We start from the raw sequence: 13,198 nt of genomic DNA on the forward strand, positions 1-13,198 counted from the left end.
CTGCATCTGCAGGTTCGGCCGATCACGGCTCCCACTGGCTGGAGTTAGCCACCCCAGGCAAATGAGGGCAGCAGGAAGCGGCGGCCAGCACGTCCCTCGGCCTGCGCTGCTTCCCACCACCCCCATTGGCCTGGAACGGTGAACCGCAGCCAGTGGGAGCCACGATAGGCCGAACCAGTGGACGCTGCAGGTAAACAAACCAGCCCGGCCCACCAGGGGCTTACCCTGGCGAGCCATGTGCCAAAGGTTGCTGACTCCTGTTACATACCAATATTCATAATTGTTTGAATCTATTGTGCAAGTAAAAACAGATCTTCAAATTGTCTGGGAGAGTACTTCTGAAACAGGTAATCTCATTAGTATTTGCGCTATTATTTATTTTTGAATAACAGTAGCACCCAGGAGCCCTAGTTATTGTGCTAAGCACTGTACATAAACAGAAGTCCCTAATCTAAGTAGTATTCTCAACATGCTTGCTTCCGTTGAATATGGTTGTGAATAAAATCTCAGTCAACTACACTTTTTGATAGAAGAGCTTGCAAATATCAGCAAATTGAATCAGCAGGCTTTGTGCACAAAGACATTCACAAATACTTTCGTAATATCCTTTTATCTATATTTAGGGATCACTAATACAATAATAATAATTTAAAGCCCATTGAAAACAATGGGACACTTTGCACTGAATTTAATGGACTTTGAATCAGGCACTATTAGTATATGATGGGCAGAGAAAGAGAAAATCTTTGACCCAAAAAAACCAAAATAATTTCAGTAGTTACACTAGTAAGACACTAAAGAGTCCATTCTTTCTTTTTACCAATTTCTTTTTGAAAATGAACCCAGAATTTCACTATCTGAGGGTTCTCATTTTGCACACACAGTTTTTGGTGCCTGTTATTTCCTGTCTCACATTTAACTAAAGAAAACTTGGCTCAGATAATAGACCACACTCAGAGTGTGTTTGTTGTTTGTAACTGTAACAAAGAGAAGTGATTTTCATTGTTATATAACAACAAACAGACATTATCTTATATCCTATAGCAACTGATGTTGTTCTCCTTCCCTGACCCGTTTTTAATTTTTTTGAGGCCATTTTTCCTTTCACAGAGAGCACCAATAATGTTGAAAGGATCATTAGAAGCTAAAATATCCCTATTTGGGTATCTCAGCCTGGAAGTAGCAGAGACATACTGGCTCCTAGGAGGAACAGAACTGGCACAAGGACACACACATTTGGCATACAAGAAACTTAAGAAGGTAAAACCATAAGCTTATGAATAGGCCAGGATAAAATGTCATTTTTTTGTACTGGTAGGTTATGTCCTGGCAAAACTTTCTTTGGCAAGCTGAAGCCTCTTTGTACTGTGATCTGCCTGAACAAATATAGCGCCCTCTAACCTAGTGTAGGGAAACTGACCTGCACAGATTAGCTGCAGAATTAGGGCAGTGCAAAGGTAAGCTTTAAGCCACTCTCACACATCCATCCCTGGCTCGCACACTGTGCAGTTTGGCCCCACTAGACAGGATCTGACCCTAACACCTGCACTTTATACCTCAAGGAGAAAGTTAGGCTTTTAGCTCTGCTATCTAGTGTCATGCAATGTTTAATTCATGCCTTACTTTGTCAGCACTTACTAAAACTTTCCTGTAGTAAGAAATGTATAGTCTCCTGAAAGGGTCCTCTGCATCCTTAGGAACCTTCACACATTCCCCGCTTTTCCACCCACCTCCTTTGAGTCTCAGTACTGAGGGTACCAGTTGTCTGTTAGACAATCTTTGAAATCCATTCCTTCTTTCTCAGATGCTGGTAATGAAAGGAATTCTTCTTTCCCTCTGCCTCAGCAAGCAGGAGTTTTTGTCTGGGTTTATATTTTTAATCTCGAATAACCACTTCTACAAAGAATTTTTAATTGTAGTGAACTAAACCAAAATATTGGTGTTTGCCTGTTTATATCAGTATTTGCCTTCCAAAACCATTGTTCTACTTTTATTCTGCTAGAAGCACATCATAAAAAGGAGAAACACAGGTTGTGTTTTAAGGGCTTGATCATATACTTGTTGAAGTCAATGACAAAGTTCCTATTAACTTTAATACTGCAGAATGAGGGCCTAAATGCATTAAATCAATCAGTCATCCGTTACAAATTTATAAAGAAGCATCCATGCTGCATTAAAATCAATGCTAAGAAAAAGGCATTGACATGTAGGACATGATCACCTCAAAATTTAGGCAGATGTCTCAAGAAAGGATTCTATGAAATAGTTCTCTGTTTGGGGTTAGAAAATTAATGGGATGATTTTAACGCATTGCCCATTTCTAAATTTCACAGGAAAATTCCATAGATGATAGAAAAACTAGTAGCTGTTTTGTAGTGCAGAACATACATTTCAAACATGGAAAACCAAATACGCTATTAACATGCTTTAAGATGTATGCAAGTGAAGCAGGTGTTTTTAACGGTTTTCCCTATACTCGATGCATACCTAGAAAAGGTGGCCTCTTATTTCGCAAATGCAGTTTTCACTCTGCCATTTCCAGGCACAAATAAGTGCACATGCAATTGATGTCCCTCAAAGCATTAAGCAACCTAGTAGTTTCCCCAAATTAGATGGGTTTTGTGACACCAGTTGCAGTTGTAGTTATTTGCAGCAGTTAAAATGCAGGCACAAAATAGGAGGCCAAGTGAAGGATCATTAAAAACTGGCACTATGTGTTTTATTACATGTAACTTTAAGAAGTACATTGATTTACATACCATGAATTTTGTTTTTAGAGAGAAGGGTAAGGAATTAGTGTTCTTGTCTACTTTAATGATAAATTCTACTCTTAAGATAAGATGACCTTACAAATACCTTTCATAGACATTAAAAGAAATAGCTTATGACTTTGTAAAAGCACAGTCAGCTATTTTATTTAGTTATAGAAAAACCTCTGGCAGCTTAAAGAAATTGGAATTGTAATACTGTATGGTTAAGGCTGACACTAATTTTAAAGAGTAATATACAAGGTTACAACAGAATAATTCTTTCATACCACAATACCCAGAAGCTGGATATTTGCCTATGCTGTATTGGATAATGGTTTGCTGTTATTGGCCTGATTGGGGAAAAAAAAACATATTAAAACAATACAACTTTTGGAGACAGATTTCTCAAATCAAATGGGCAATTTCAAAATGTTTGATTATTGTAAGTAAATATCGTGCTTGTGAAGGTGCTGAAGTTTCAAAACAGCAGAAAATTATCACCTCCTCATTCACTGAGCAGTAGAAATATCAGCTTCCCACAGTGCTCTGCCAGCGTGTCCCGGCTCAGACCTACAAGTTAGCTCACTCTCTGTGTCCATTCAGTTAATGACCTTACTGCTAAAACTGCCATACAGTAGTGTTTTCTATAAAGTAAACATTTTCTACTAGAAACTTGACTAAGGCAAATTCATTAAACATAGGCCACCAAATAGAGAGGTTTAAACCGGTAACCTATATTTGACAAGTTTCACTACCAAACACGGGTTATGTATTTTTTCCACTTTGGATTCTTTAGTAATTAGTGAAAGCATCCCCATTAAAACATTATGGGCTGGGTTTTCCAAAAATTGAAGCCCACAGTCTATGTGCATTTGCATATCTACATAGTATAGCTAAGCCATTTGAGTACATAAAGGAGCAAATAACTCATTAGTACATGCAATTTCTGTAACTGTGTACGGACTGTGCATAAATAGGCACCTACCATCAGCCTCAGCGTTCTGAAAATTAGGTCCAAAAGGATGAAAAGGTGGAAATCTGTTAAATTCCTTTCAAGAAACAAGAACTAATGGCTGCTTTTAGATAATAATACTTTGCACTTATAAAGTGACTTCCATCAGAGGATCTCAAAGCAACTTACAAAGGTAGTTACTACTTTTCCCTCCATGTTTACAGATGGAGAAACTGACAGAGATGAGTGATTTGCCCAAAAGTCTCTTTACAGCCTATCCTCTATTTTAGCTGCTAGACTGTGCCAGCTCCCTTATAATTTACTCTGCATTCCTTTTGTGTACATCTCCTTTTTTAATCTTTAATCAAAAAAGGTACTATAGAGGTGAGCTTGCAGACAACATGCAGGGTATAGTTACAACCCATTCTAGTATAGCGACAACTCACAACAAAAATAATCTATACTTAAGTCTGAACCTTTGCAATTGCCCAATTTAGTATTTGGAATGTGTGAGGCCAACAGCCTCTTAGTGGGGCCTGTTGTTGCAGGCTACTTTAACTGCACATTCTGTGTTCTTTAACTGCACATTCTGTGTTCTGCTGTTTGCATCACAACAGCAGCTGCAGCAGCAAAGTTCCCAGCTTACCTACATGGAATCCATTTAAAACAGAAGCTTTTCCAGATGTAGCTTTCCCTGTGCTCAGGGGGCTGTCTGATACATGGGTATAAAAACAAATCAGAAGATGAGATTATATTATGTTGTACAACGTAACATTATTCAATAATCAGTTGAAGGCGCTAGCCTGAATGGAGAAATATGGAAGGGCTCTGTAGGACTTCAGCTGAAAAGAAAGAGTCAGACGTTTTTGTATCATAAAGTCCCTTTTTCACCTTAAGGCAAATACAGCTCTAAACAAGTTTTTGCATGTTATATAAGACTTGCTAATAATCTATGGCAGTGTTTCCCAAACTTGGGACGCCGCTTATGTAGGGAAAGCCCCTGGTGGCTGGGCTGGTTTGTTTACCTGCCGCATCCGCAGGTTCAGCTGATCGCGGCTCCCAGTGGCCGCAGTTCGCTGCTTCAGGCCAGTGGGAGCTGCTGGAAGTGGCACGGGCCGAGGGATGTACTGGTGCCACTATTCCTATGCATATTCTATATTAAATAGAATATATGCTGTTTATCTCACACAAGCACAGGCTAAATCACCAAATGGGCTATATTGTATAGTGAGAAGAGCCCTTTAGAAAAGCTATAGGGACCCATAGAGTTTGTTTCTCAGCTCAGAAAATTTATAAAAATTACACTAGTAAAGACCGATATTCGTGACATTTTAGATGACTATTTGGACTTGCTCTCATCATATTTAATGTAGGATGTGTTATGGCATAGTATCCTTTAGTATACAGTATTTTATCTGAGACGAAGGGAATAGAGTGCAGACAGAAGTATGATATTGAAGTTGACCATTTCTCTTTAATTCCAAGTCATTGACAAAATATGCTAACTTCACTGAGTGAAATACCAGCTTTAGGCTGCTGAATCCAAAAACAGTTATCACGTCAATAGCTTGAAACAATCTGTTGGTATCATAGGTGTCTTTTACCATGACGCTTGTCAATGCGAAAAGTGTTCCACATCTTTTAAGGTTATTACTACATGTCACCACTATTTTTGTGACCCTTACTTCATTATGTGTTCTGTGTTTGTAACTAATGGCACATCCCTGTAGCTAATGGCATAGCTGTGGCTGGGCAGGGAAGGATCTAAGGGTACGTCCAGACTAGCTGCCGTATCGGCGGGTTAAAATCGATTGCTCGGGGATCTATATATCGCGTCTAATCTAGACGCGATATATCGATCCCCGAGCGCGCTTATATCGATTCCGGAACTCCATCAACCCGAACGGAGTTCCGGAATCGACACGGAGAGCCGCGGACATCGATCCCGCGCCATCTGGACGGGTGAGTAATCCGATCTTAGATATTCGACTTCAGCTACGTTATTCACGTAGCTGAAGTTGCGTATCTAAGATCGATTTTCTCCCCCTAGTGTGGACGAGCCCTAAGTGTCTGTTTCAGTCTTTCCTATCTGACATAGTGAGGTCTTCAACTTTTCAAAACATCTCATTTTAGCTGTGTTTCAGCTAGTTTTATTAGTGAAGGAACCATTCCCTGTGTTACCAGCTGTGTGAGCAGATGTATGTTCCCAGCCTTTGTATGATAACTTATTTTTTTAGTTTTGATTTTTTTTTCTTACTCTAGTCCAGACTGTTTCTCAAACATTAATTAGATCAAGGGATGATTAAAATAAAAATAACACTGTAGTTCTACAGTTATTCAGTTAACATAAGATCATGCTTGCAATGTTCTCTCTGTGATCTCCACTTGAAGGTTAGGTCCTGGTAAATACATTTTAAAAAAAATATGGTGCATTTAAAATTAAACCTTGACTTTTAGAGCTGGTTGAAAGCATTCTGATTTCCTTCCACTGAGGGAACAAGATCTATTCTTGTATGAAGTATCATTAGTCTTTAAAACATGGGTATCTGAAGACCCATTTCATCTTGTAACTAGCTAGCTGTCAATAACAAACTTTAAGGGTAATTTTGGACAGTGTCTTATTAAAACACAAAACAATTGTGTTATTAAAGCTTGCTGTTAGCAGGAAATACCTGTTTCTCTGATCCTCTGTCTTCTGCCTAAGACAAAACAAAAATGGTAAGCTCTTTGGCACAGGGACCAGTCTGTCTTTTGTGTTTCTACAGCACCTAGCACACGGTGGGTACCACCAGAAAATATGAATAATCATATTTTTTGTGGGAATTTTTTTTTCCTCACTGTTCTGTGAGGAAACAGCTATTTGTCTGAATTTCCAATACACGTTTTTTAAATTAATGTTTTAATATTTTCAAGGGCTAATCCAAGGACTGCATGAGTTCAGATTACTGCATACAGATTAGAGATGCACCAAATGAACAGAATAAATAAAAACCAGCCAGAACCTTCCCTCCACCATGCAAATCAAACACAATTTTTATTTTTAGGTACAAAACTGTTTGATTAAGTTTATTTTTAAATTTTAGTCTGTTGTTCCTGGTTTTGGCTGGAAACTCTTTAGGGTTTTAGAGTCATTGCTGTAGATCCCCCTATTAGTTTCAGCCCTGTTAAACTATGTAAAACTTTGCCATAAATACAATTCGCTTTCCCAGGAACAGAATGCAACATAAACCCTGAGCTAAATTCTCCACTCAACCATATGCAAGCGGTTTTCTTTAAGGTGAATGTGGACTCTATTTTATTTGTTAGCTAAATGAATATCCCTATAACTAACTAACTAACACACACACACACACAACTATATAATCTCAGTTTATACAATCAAAAAATAATTTTGTTTAGTAATCTAATAGCAAATATAAATAATTTATCTTCATCACACTCCCCCTTTAATTCACAGCTCCAGTGGAAGTGGCTTTATGAAACCCAGGGATGTGACAAATTAGTCTTGTTCTTATTTAATTTGCTGCCTAAGTACTTTGTAATATGATTAAAATTTTCTTTAAGATATCTGTCTTTATTTGTATAAATAAATGTTTGTTTTTCCTAGCTTGGCTTTTTTGATCAAAATATTTTGGATCAGATTCTGGTAGTATTATGTATCTTATGTTTTGCAGTGCCTGTACCTTCAGATCCTCTTATTTGGCACCCACAACAAAAGGACTGTAGCAACCCAGGAGGACATTGACTTGTCAAAATGAGTGAGTTTTCAGTCTTTGTGGCTGATCTTCCTTTTATATGCTGTTACATTCTGTGTTTCCCTGCACGTCTGAGATATTTGGGCCATAAAGCTCACAGAAATGTCTAATGGAAAAGAAAAAGATGACCCACAGTGTTGGAAAGTTCACAGGGCAACAGTTTGTTGAATATAACACTCTAATTTAAGGATAACTCTTCAGACTTCAACAGCAGTGATCTAACCACAGCCTACAGCGATTTTGAGATGTACCACCACCCCGGCTTAGATTATTCAGAGCAGCAAATAAAATTCAGATGAGGGTAGATTCCCTTTCACCTTCATTCCCACCCCACTCCAGAAAACAAATTAGCAACACTGGCAGTGTTGTTCACCTATTAGGTCCCTACATCTAATAGACATCATCTACATCATCATAGTCCTAAAACTGTTGCTCAACATCTTCCTCAGTCACTAACAGATGTTGCCATAAGTCATCATGTAGCACCCTGTCTCTCTCAGAGGATGGCAAATTGAGCCATTACAAAAATCAAGTAAAGGCCAGGATTAGGAGAACAACACTCCATTGAAAACATCAGTTCCCAATTATAAAAAGTGTTTGGATCCATGGATGAGATGAGTGTTTCAAGATATGCAATGCTTACTGGGGCTGTTAATTATTCATATTTTGAAAATTAAGTGGTGAACAGTGGAATTGACAATGACCTATGATTTACAACACCCTTCCTTTTTTCGGGGCCCCAGATGTAGGAGCAAAACAGAGACGATCAGATAAAAAAGACCACCAGACTGTGCTATTCAACAGTACTCCATAGTGGGAAGGCCCAAAGCATATATATATGACAGGTTTCTCATGCTTACTTCTGACGACTGAACCTGTATCTGCAAGCATCGGTCATGCAGAACTGAAATCCGTCATTGGATTAAATACTGAATGTAAAGCAAACTTTCGTGGGGACAGATTACTTACCTTAATGGATACAGAAAAAAAAATTAATATAAGTGAACGCTATTTTTAATTTTAATACTCTTGGATCATAGCGTTTTAAGATCCTTAATGAGAGCCTCTTCAGTTTTCTCTTTTGTGAAAGAAAAACATTTTTTTTCCTGTTTGGAAATACAAAACTGCCTCAGTAATAAAATAAATTTACATCAAAAATATGAATTCAGGCAGGCATTGCTGTTCTGCACTGCACGCTTACTAGCTTCTTGAACAAAGGATTTTAATTTTTCTATTTAGTTTATTCATAAAGGCCCCCTATTACCTTGGTAGCCATGCACCATTAACTGCATTGTTCAAAAAACTTAAAATCTTTTTGTTGTTGGTGTTTTTTTGGGTTAAACACAATAGGGTATGAGTTAGGAAAATAACCTCACCCTACCCCACCCCACCCCCCAAAAAAGTTGACAGTAGGGTGGGGTATTTTTTTTCCTTGTTTTTAAAGAAGTCTTTTGTATCACATATATGTAACTTTAAGTAAGTTCTGCCATATGAAGAACATCTAGGATTCATTCGAGCTCATGACTCTTCCTCCCGTTGGCAAAAGATGCCATAGCTTAAGTGTGCTTGATTTCAGGCTGCAAAGTACCACCTGTTGCTACCCACAGCACAATTTGGAAGGGAAAAACAGGATCAGTAGGGTCAGCTACACAATGAACATGCATGAATAATTGCAGATGATATCACTTAAAGATTTCACTTTCTAATCTAACAGTTGTGGGGTTCAGTGCTTACATCTGTTCTATAGGGATTTTTATGCTGCAAGAAGAATACAGGTTCATCCCTGGTAATTTTAGGACCATTTTAAAAGAATTTTGGATATAAAGATGTGTGTATCTTTGGTAAGATGTTACCTTCAAGAGTTCAGTACGTAATGGAAATTTCCATGGAATCATTTGATGTTAGCATAACTGAGAACCATGATAAATCTAAGAATTAAGATAGGGTGACAAGACAGCAAGTGTGAAAAATCGGGACAGCAGGTGGAGAGTAATAGGAGCCTATATAAGAAAAAGACCCAAAAATCAGGACTGTCCCTATAAAACCGGGCCATCTGGTCACCCTAAATTAAGATTTTAAACCATGTGCTGGAAAAACAACCAAAAGTGATGGCCATCTCCTTATTACTCAGAGAGATGCCTGGGGTTTCAGCTCTGATTCACAGTACCTTTAGGGAGAGTCACTCAGAAGAGGAGCCTGCCTGAGTCCATTCATAAGAAGGGACTTGGATACCACAAGCACACAGCATCTTGCCTCACTGAGATCCAGGAAGAAAGGCAGGGCATGCAGAATGCAGGCATTGGACCTGGAATCAGCTAGTCCCCAGAGCAACCAGGAGGAGGTGCACTAGCCACGAGCAGACCCTATGACAGAATGGCATAATTCAGCCAAATCTTAGAGCAGCAGGAAAACTGTGCTTCTCCTGTCCACTCCAACCACTTCGGGTTTATAAATGCCCCGTGCCTGCTGCTAAGAAGGCACCTCAGCCACTCTAACCATGGTGGTTAGATGAGTCAAGGAATTACTAGTTGCTGTGTTTTTACTCTGTCCCTGCCACCACAGTGATGCAGGCACTTCAAACTCCAGAATGAAAGAATGTGTTCTTTGAACTGAAAGGGGCTCATGGAGCTGAACATACAGAGAGACCTCAAAGCATGAGACATGAAAACTTGAATTTCTTTTTCCTTTGCTAATGGAGATTTATAAATACCAACTGGGAGGTGAGGGGGAAGGAGGAGAAAGAAGCATATACACATTCTTTTTCATTGTTTAATACTGAATGTGAAAAAAGTGCAAAAATCATGAAACCACAACAGCAAGGCAGACTGCATTGTAAATGACCATACCACAAGCTGCCTGCAAAGTCTCACAGCTGACATCAACAAACCCTGCTTCAACATGACTACAGTCTTTTAAACACCTGCTATAGCAAACATCAGTCTGTACAGAGCTGTAGCTCTCTCATATCTCTCTCTTCTTACACATATATACTCCATTTTATTTGCTTTCAAATCCAAAAAAGTGTACATGTTTAAAGATTATTAAGTCCCCCACTTCTGAGGTAAACTACCTCAAGCATACAAATACAAACTTCTACTGAATAAAACTAGTAGTTACATTTTAACAAAATTCTATTTGTTAAATTCAAACTCAGCAATTACCTTATTTGTATTTAATGAAAAAAAGAACAGCAAAGTTTCTATGAGTAAGCTTCAACAGTATGTGCTGACTGAGGCCATGTTATCAATCCTTCCAGCTCCACGCTATCAATAAAGTAATTACACACAAAGCTGTTAAATAGGGTGTCAGTATTTAAAAAAAAAAAAAAAAACCCTCAGAGTAGTAGGTTATATTTGCTTGGCTAGGAATAGAAGCATGTGAATTAAGACCTGGATTCTGCTACCACAGTGGTTTTCAACATTTTTTAGGGGTTCACAACTGAAAAATTTTGAATGGAGGTGCGGATCCCTTTGGAAATCTTTGACAGTCTGCAGACCCCAGGTTAAAAACCACAGTTCTATGATAATGACACCCTTTCATGGACCCCTTAGACAGTCTGAAGCCCTCCAGGAGTCCATAGACCACAGGTTGAAAACCACTGTGCTAACACATCCAGATGGAGGTGGAATCTGCACATATCAAATTGCAACATCAGGGCCCAAGTCACTACCTCTTTGTTTCCAGGAACAGTCATTACCTGAAGGTGGTTGTCGTGCAAAAAATAAAATAGATCTGTGGCTTTTTCCCAGTTTTAAATAATACTGAAGATGATGACATAAGGCTCGTGTTAATTGGATTCAAATGGAGAATATGCTGCTTACACAGTCTTCTTCAAAGCTTATATCCTTTATTCATTAAATCTAGTTTATTCATTAAACCTAGTTTTCATGGCTTGAGGAAGTCATTCCAATGGATGAGTTCCATGTTACTGTTCTTTTCCAATTCGTTGGGACAAACCTAAACTCTTCAAGCAGCAGATTAAAATTCTGATTCAATTTAGAATTAAAGCACTTAAATTTATGGAACAAACCTTTTCCTCTCCAAACAACTAAAGCAACCAGCAACAACATAAATACATTTCAATATGACCTACTACATCTGATAAGTTAATGCTGTTAAAGGACATTTTAAAGAGCAGCTGGTGCCTCCTTGGAAATGTTTTATTTAGAAACAATACTAACATGGTCTCTTTTTCTTCTCCGTCAGTACTATGGACATCTGTATAAAACAGGAACTTATGATTCATTTACTCCTTGCTGGTTTTTCCTTCACCTGATGTCCTAATTCTCTGAATAATGGAAGATAAATACAATCTAGCATCAGTAGAATTGTTTCTAAAGAAAATAGGTCTCAAAGTTTTCCACAAGGCATCAATAAATGCAGTTGATATTATTGGCTCTCTTATTTGTGGCAGGAGAATACATATTCTGCAGCTATCCTTATGTCTATTTTAAGAGAGCTTTTTTTTTTAAGTTTCAACTTCAAACCAAATACAGAGAAAACTAAAGGTGATACTTTTCAAACCTGTGTGCCTAAAATTAGATATCTAAATTATGTTTAAGTAAATATTTTAATAAAATTCTATCAAAAGTATGAAATTACATGTCTAACTGAGCAAACGTGTTTGAAAATTTTTGCCTAACTCCCATACAGGAATTTTTTTTTAATCTAAAAATGCATTATTTTGTTGTTTTTTTTAAACCCAGTTCCAGAGAGGATCAACTAAGGCAATGGAATTTTAAGCTGTTCTTTGAGCTGTAATCATTCGTGAGCCGCTTATTGGTCAGTGGTAGCAAAAGTATGTTTTACAGGAGCATATATGAATAACTCTGACAAATATATCGGTTATGTGATTAAGAACATAAAATAAATGTAGCATGCACACCTTGGATGCATCTGTACTACTCAACTTCATATTTCTTTCCAGCACTAGGGCCACTGCTCCCTCTCTTCCCAGCTCAGAGAACTGCATCAGTACTGGAAAAAGGATACAAAATTTTGCAGTGCAGACAAGGCCCTATACTTAAACCTTGAAATGCTGATAATTACTTGAAGATACCTGGTATAGTCTCAATATTGGTAATGAAAGCAGATCCTAATACACTAGTTTGTCTCATATGAAAAGTAGGTTAAGATGTTAAACTACATGACATCTATCTCCACTTCACATTTAAGTCAGTACTGCAAAGTAGTAGTCAGTTTTATAAAATCTAGCTTCTACTGATACGAAAGAAACGGAGAAGTTAATGAAGGCCACACCACAATAAAATAATTTAGTTGAATTGTAATTTGAGTTAAACACACACAAACTATGTTTAAGTAACATTGCGCTTGTGACCAAAACCAAACCACACGGAAGGAATTCAAAGTTAAAGGCTAATAGTCTGGCACAATAGGGCTGTCTGGGTTTAACGGATGGTTCTACTTTCAGAGCATGTGTGTATAAAAATGGCAGCTTCTTGCTCCATATACCTAACTCACTGTATATTCAGAGGTGTGTCTACAACAAAAGTGTGCATGGGCTAGCCTCCCGAGCTAGCTTAAATCCAGCTAGCACAGGTAACAATAGCAGTGAAGAGAGCACAGCATGGACTTCAGCACAGGTACTACAAGTTCAACAGAGACCCTGGGTAGGTACTCACCTTGCTAGTCCGTGCTGAAGCTCACTACTGTTATGTTAACAGGCTAGCAGGATCCAAGCCAGCTCAAGGTTAGCCCTTGCACAGCTTTTGCTGAGTAGG

General features: G+C 38.2%; 1 protein-coding gene across 1 annotated transcript in view; it reads left to right on the forward strand.

Annotated features, from left to right (window-relative positions):
- TTC23 (tetratricopeptide repeat domain 23) overlaps positions 1 to 11,948 on the forward strand; it is a 47,729-nt gene extending 35,781 nt beyond the window's left edge. Inside the window, 2 exon segments of the mRNA XM_030578206.1 lie at positions 1,045 to 1,260; positions 7,377 to 11,948. Of these exon segments, the coding sequence (XP_030434066.1) occupies positions 1,045 to 1,260; positions 7,377 to 7,460 (300 nt within the window). The 3' untranslated portion in view covers positions 7,461 to 11,948.
- The last annotated feature ends 1,250 nt before the right edge of the window (positions 11,949 to 13,198 follow it).

Source organism: Gopherus evgoodei, chromosome 10 (assembly GCF_007399415.2).
Source record: "Gopherus evgoodei ecotype Sinaloan lineage chromosome 10, rGopEvg1_v1.p, whole genome shotgun sequence".
In the NCBI taxonomy this organism is placed as follows: Eukaryota; Metazoa; Chordata; order Testudines; family Testudinidae; genus Gopherus; species Gopherus evgoodei.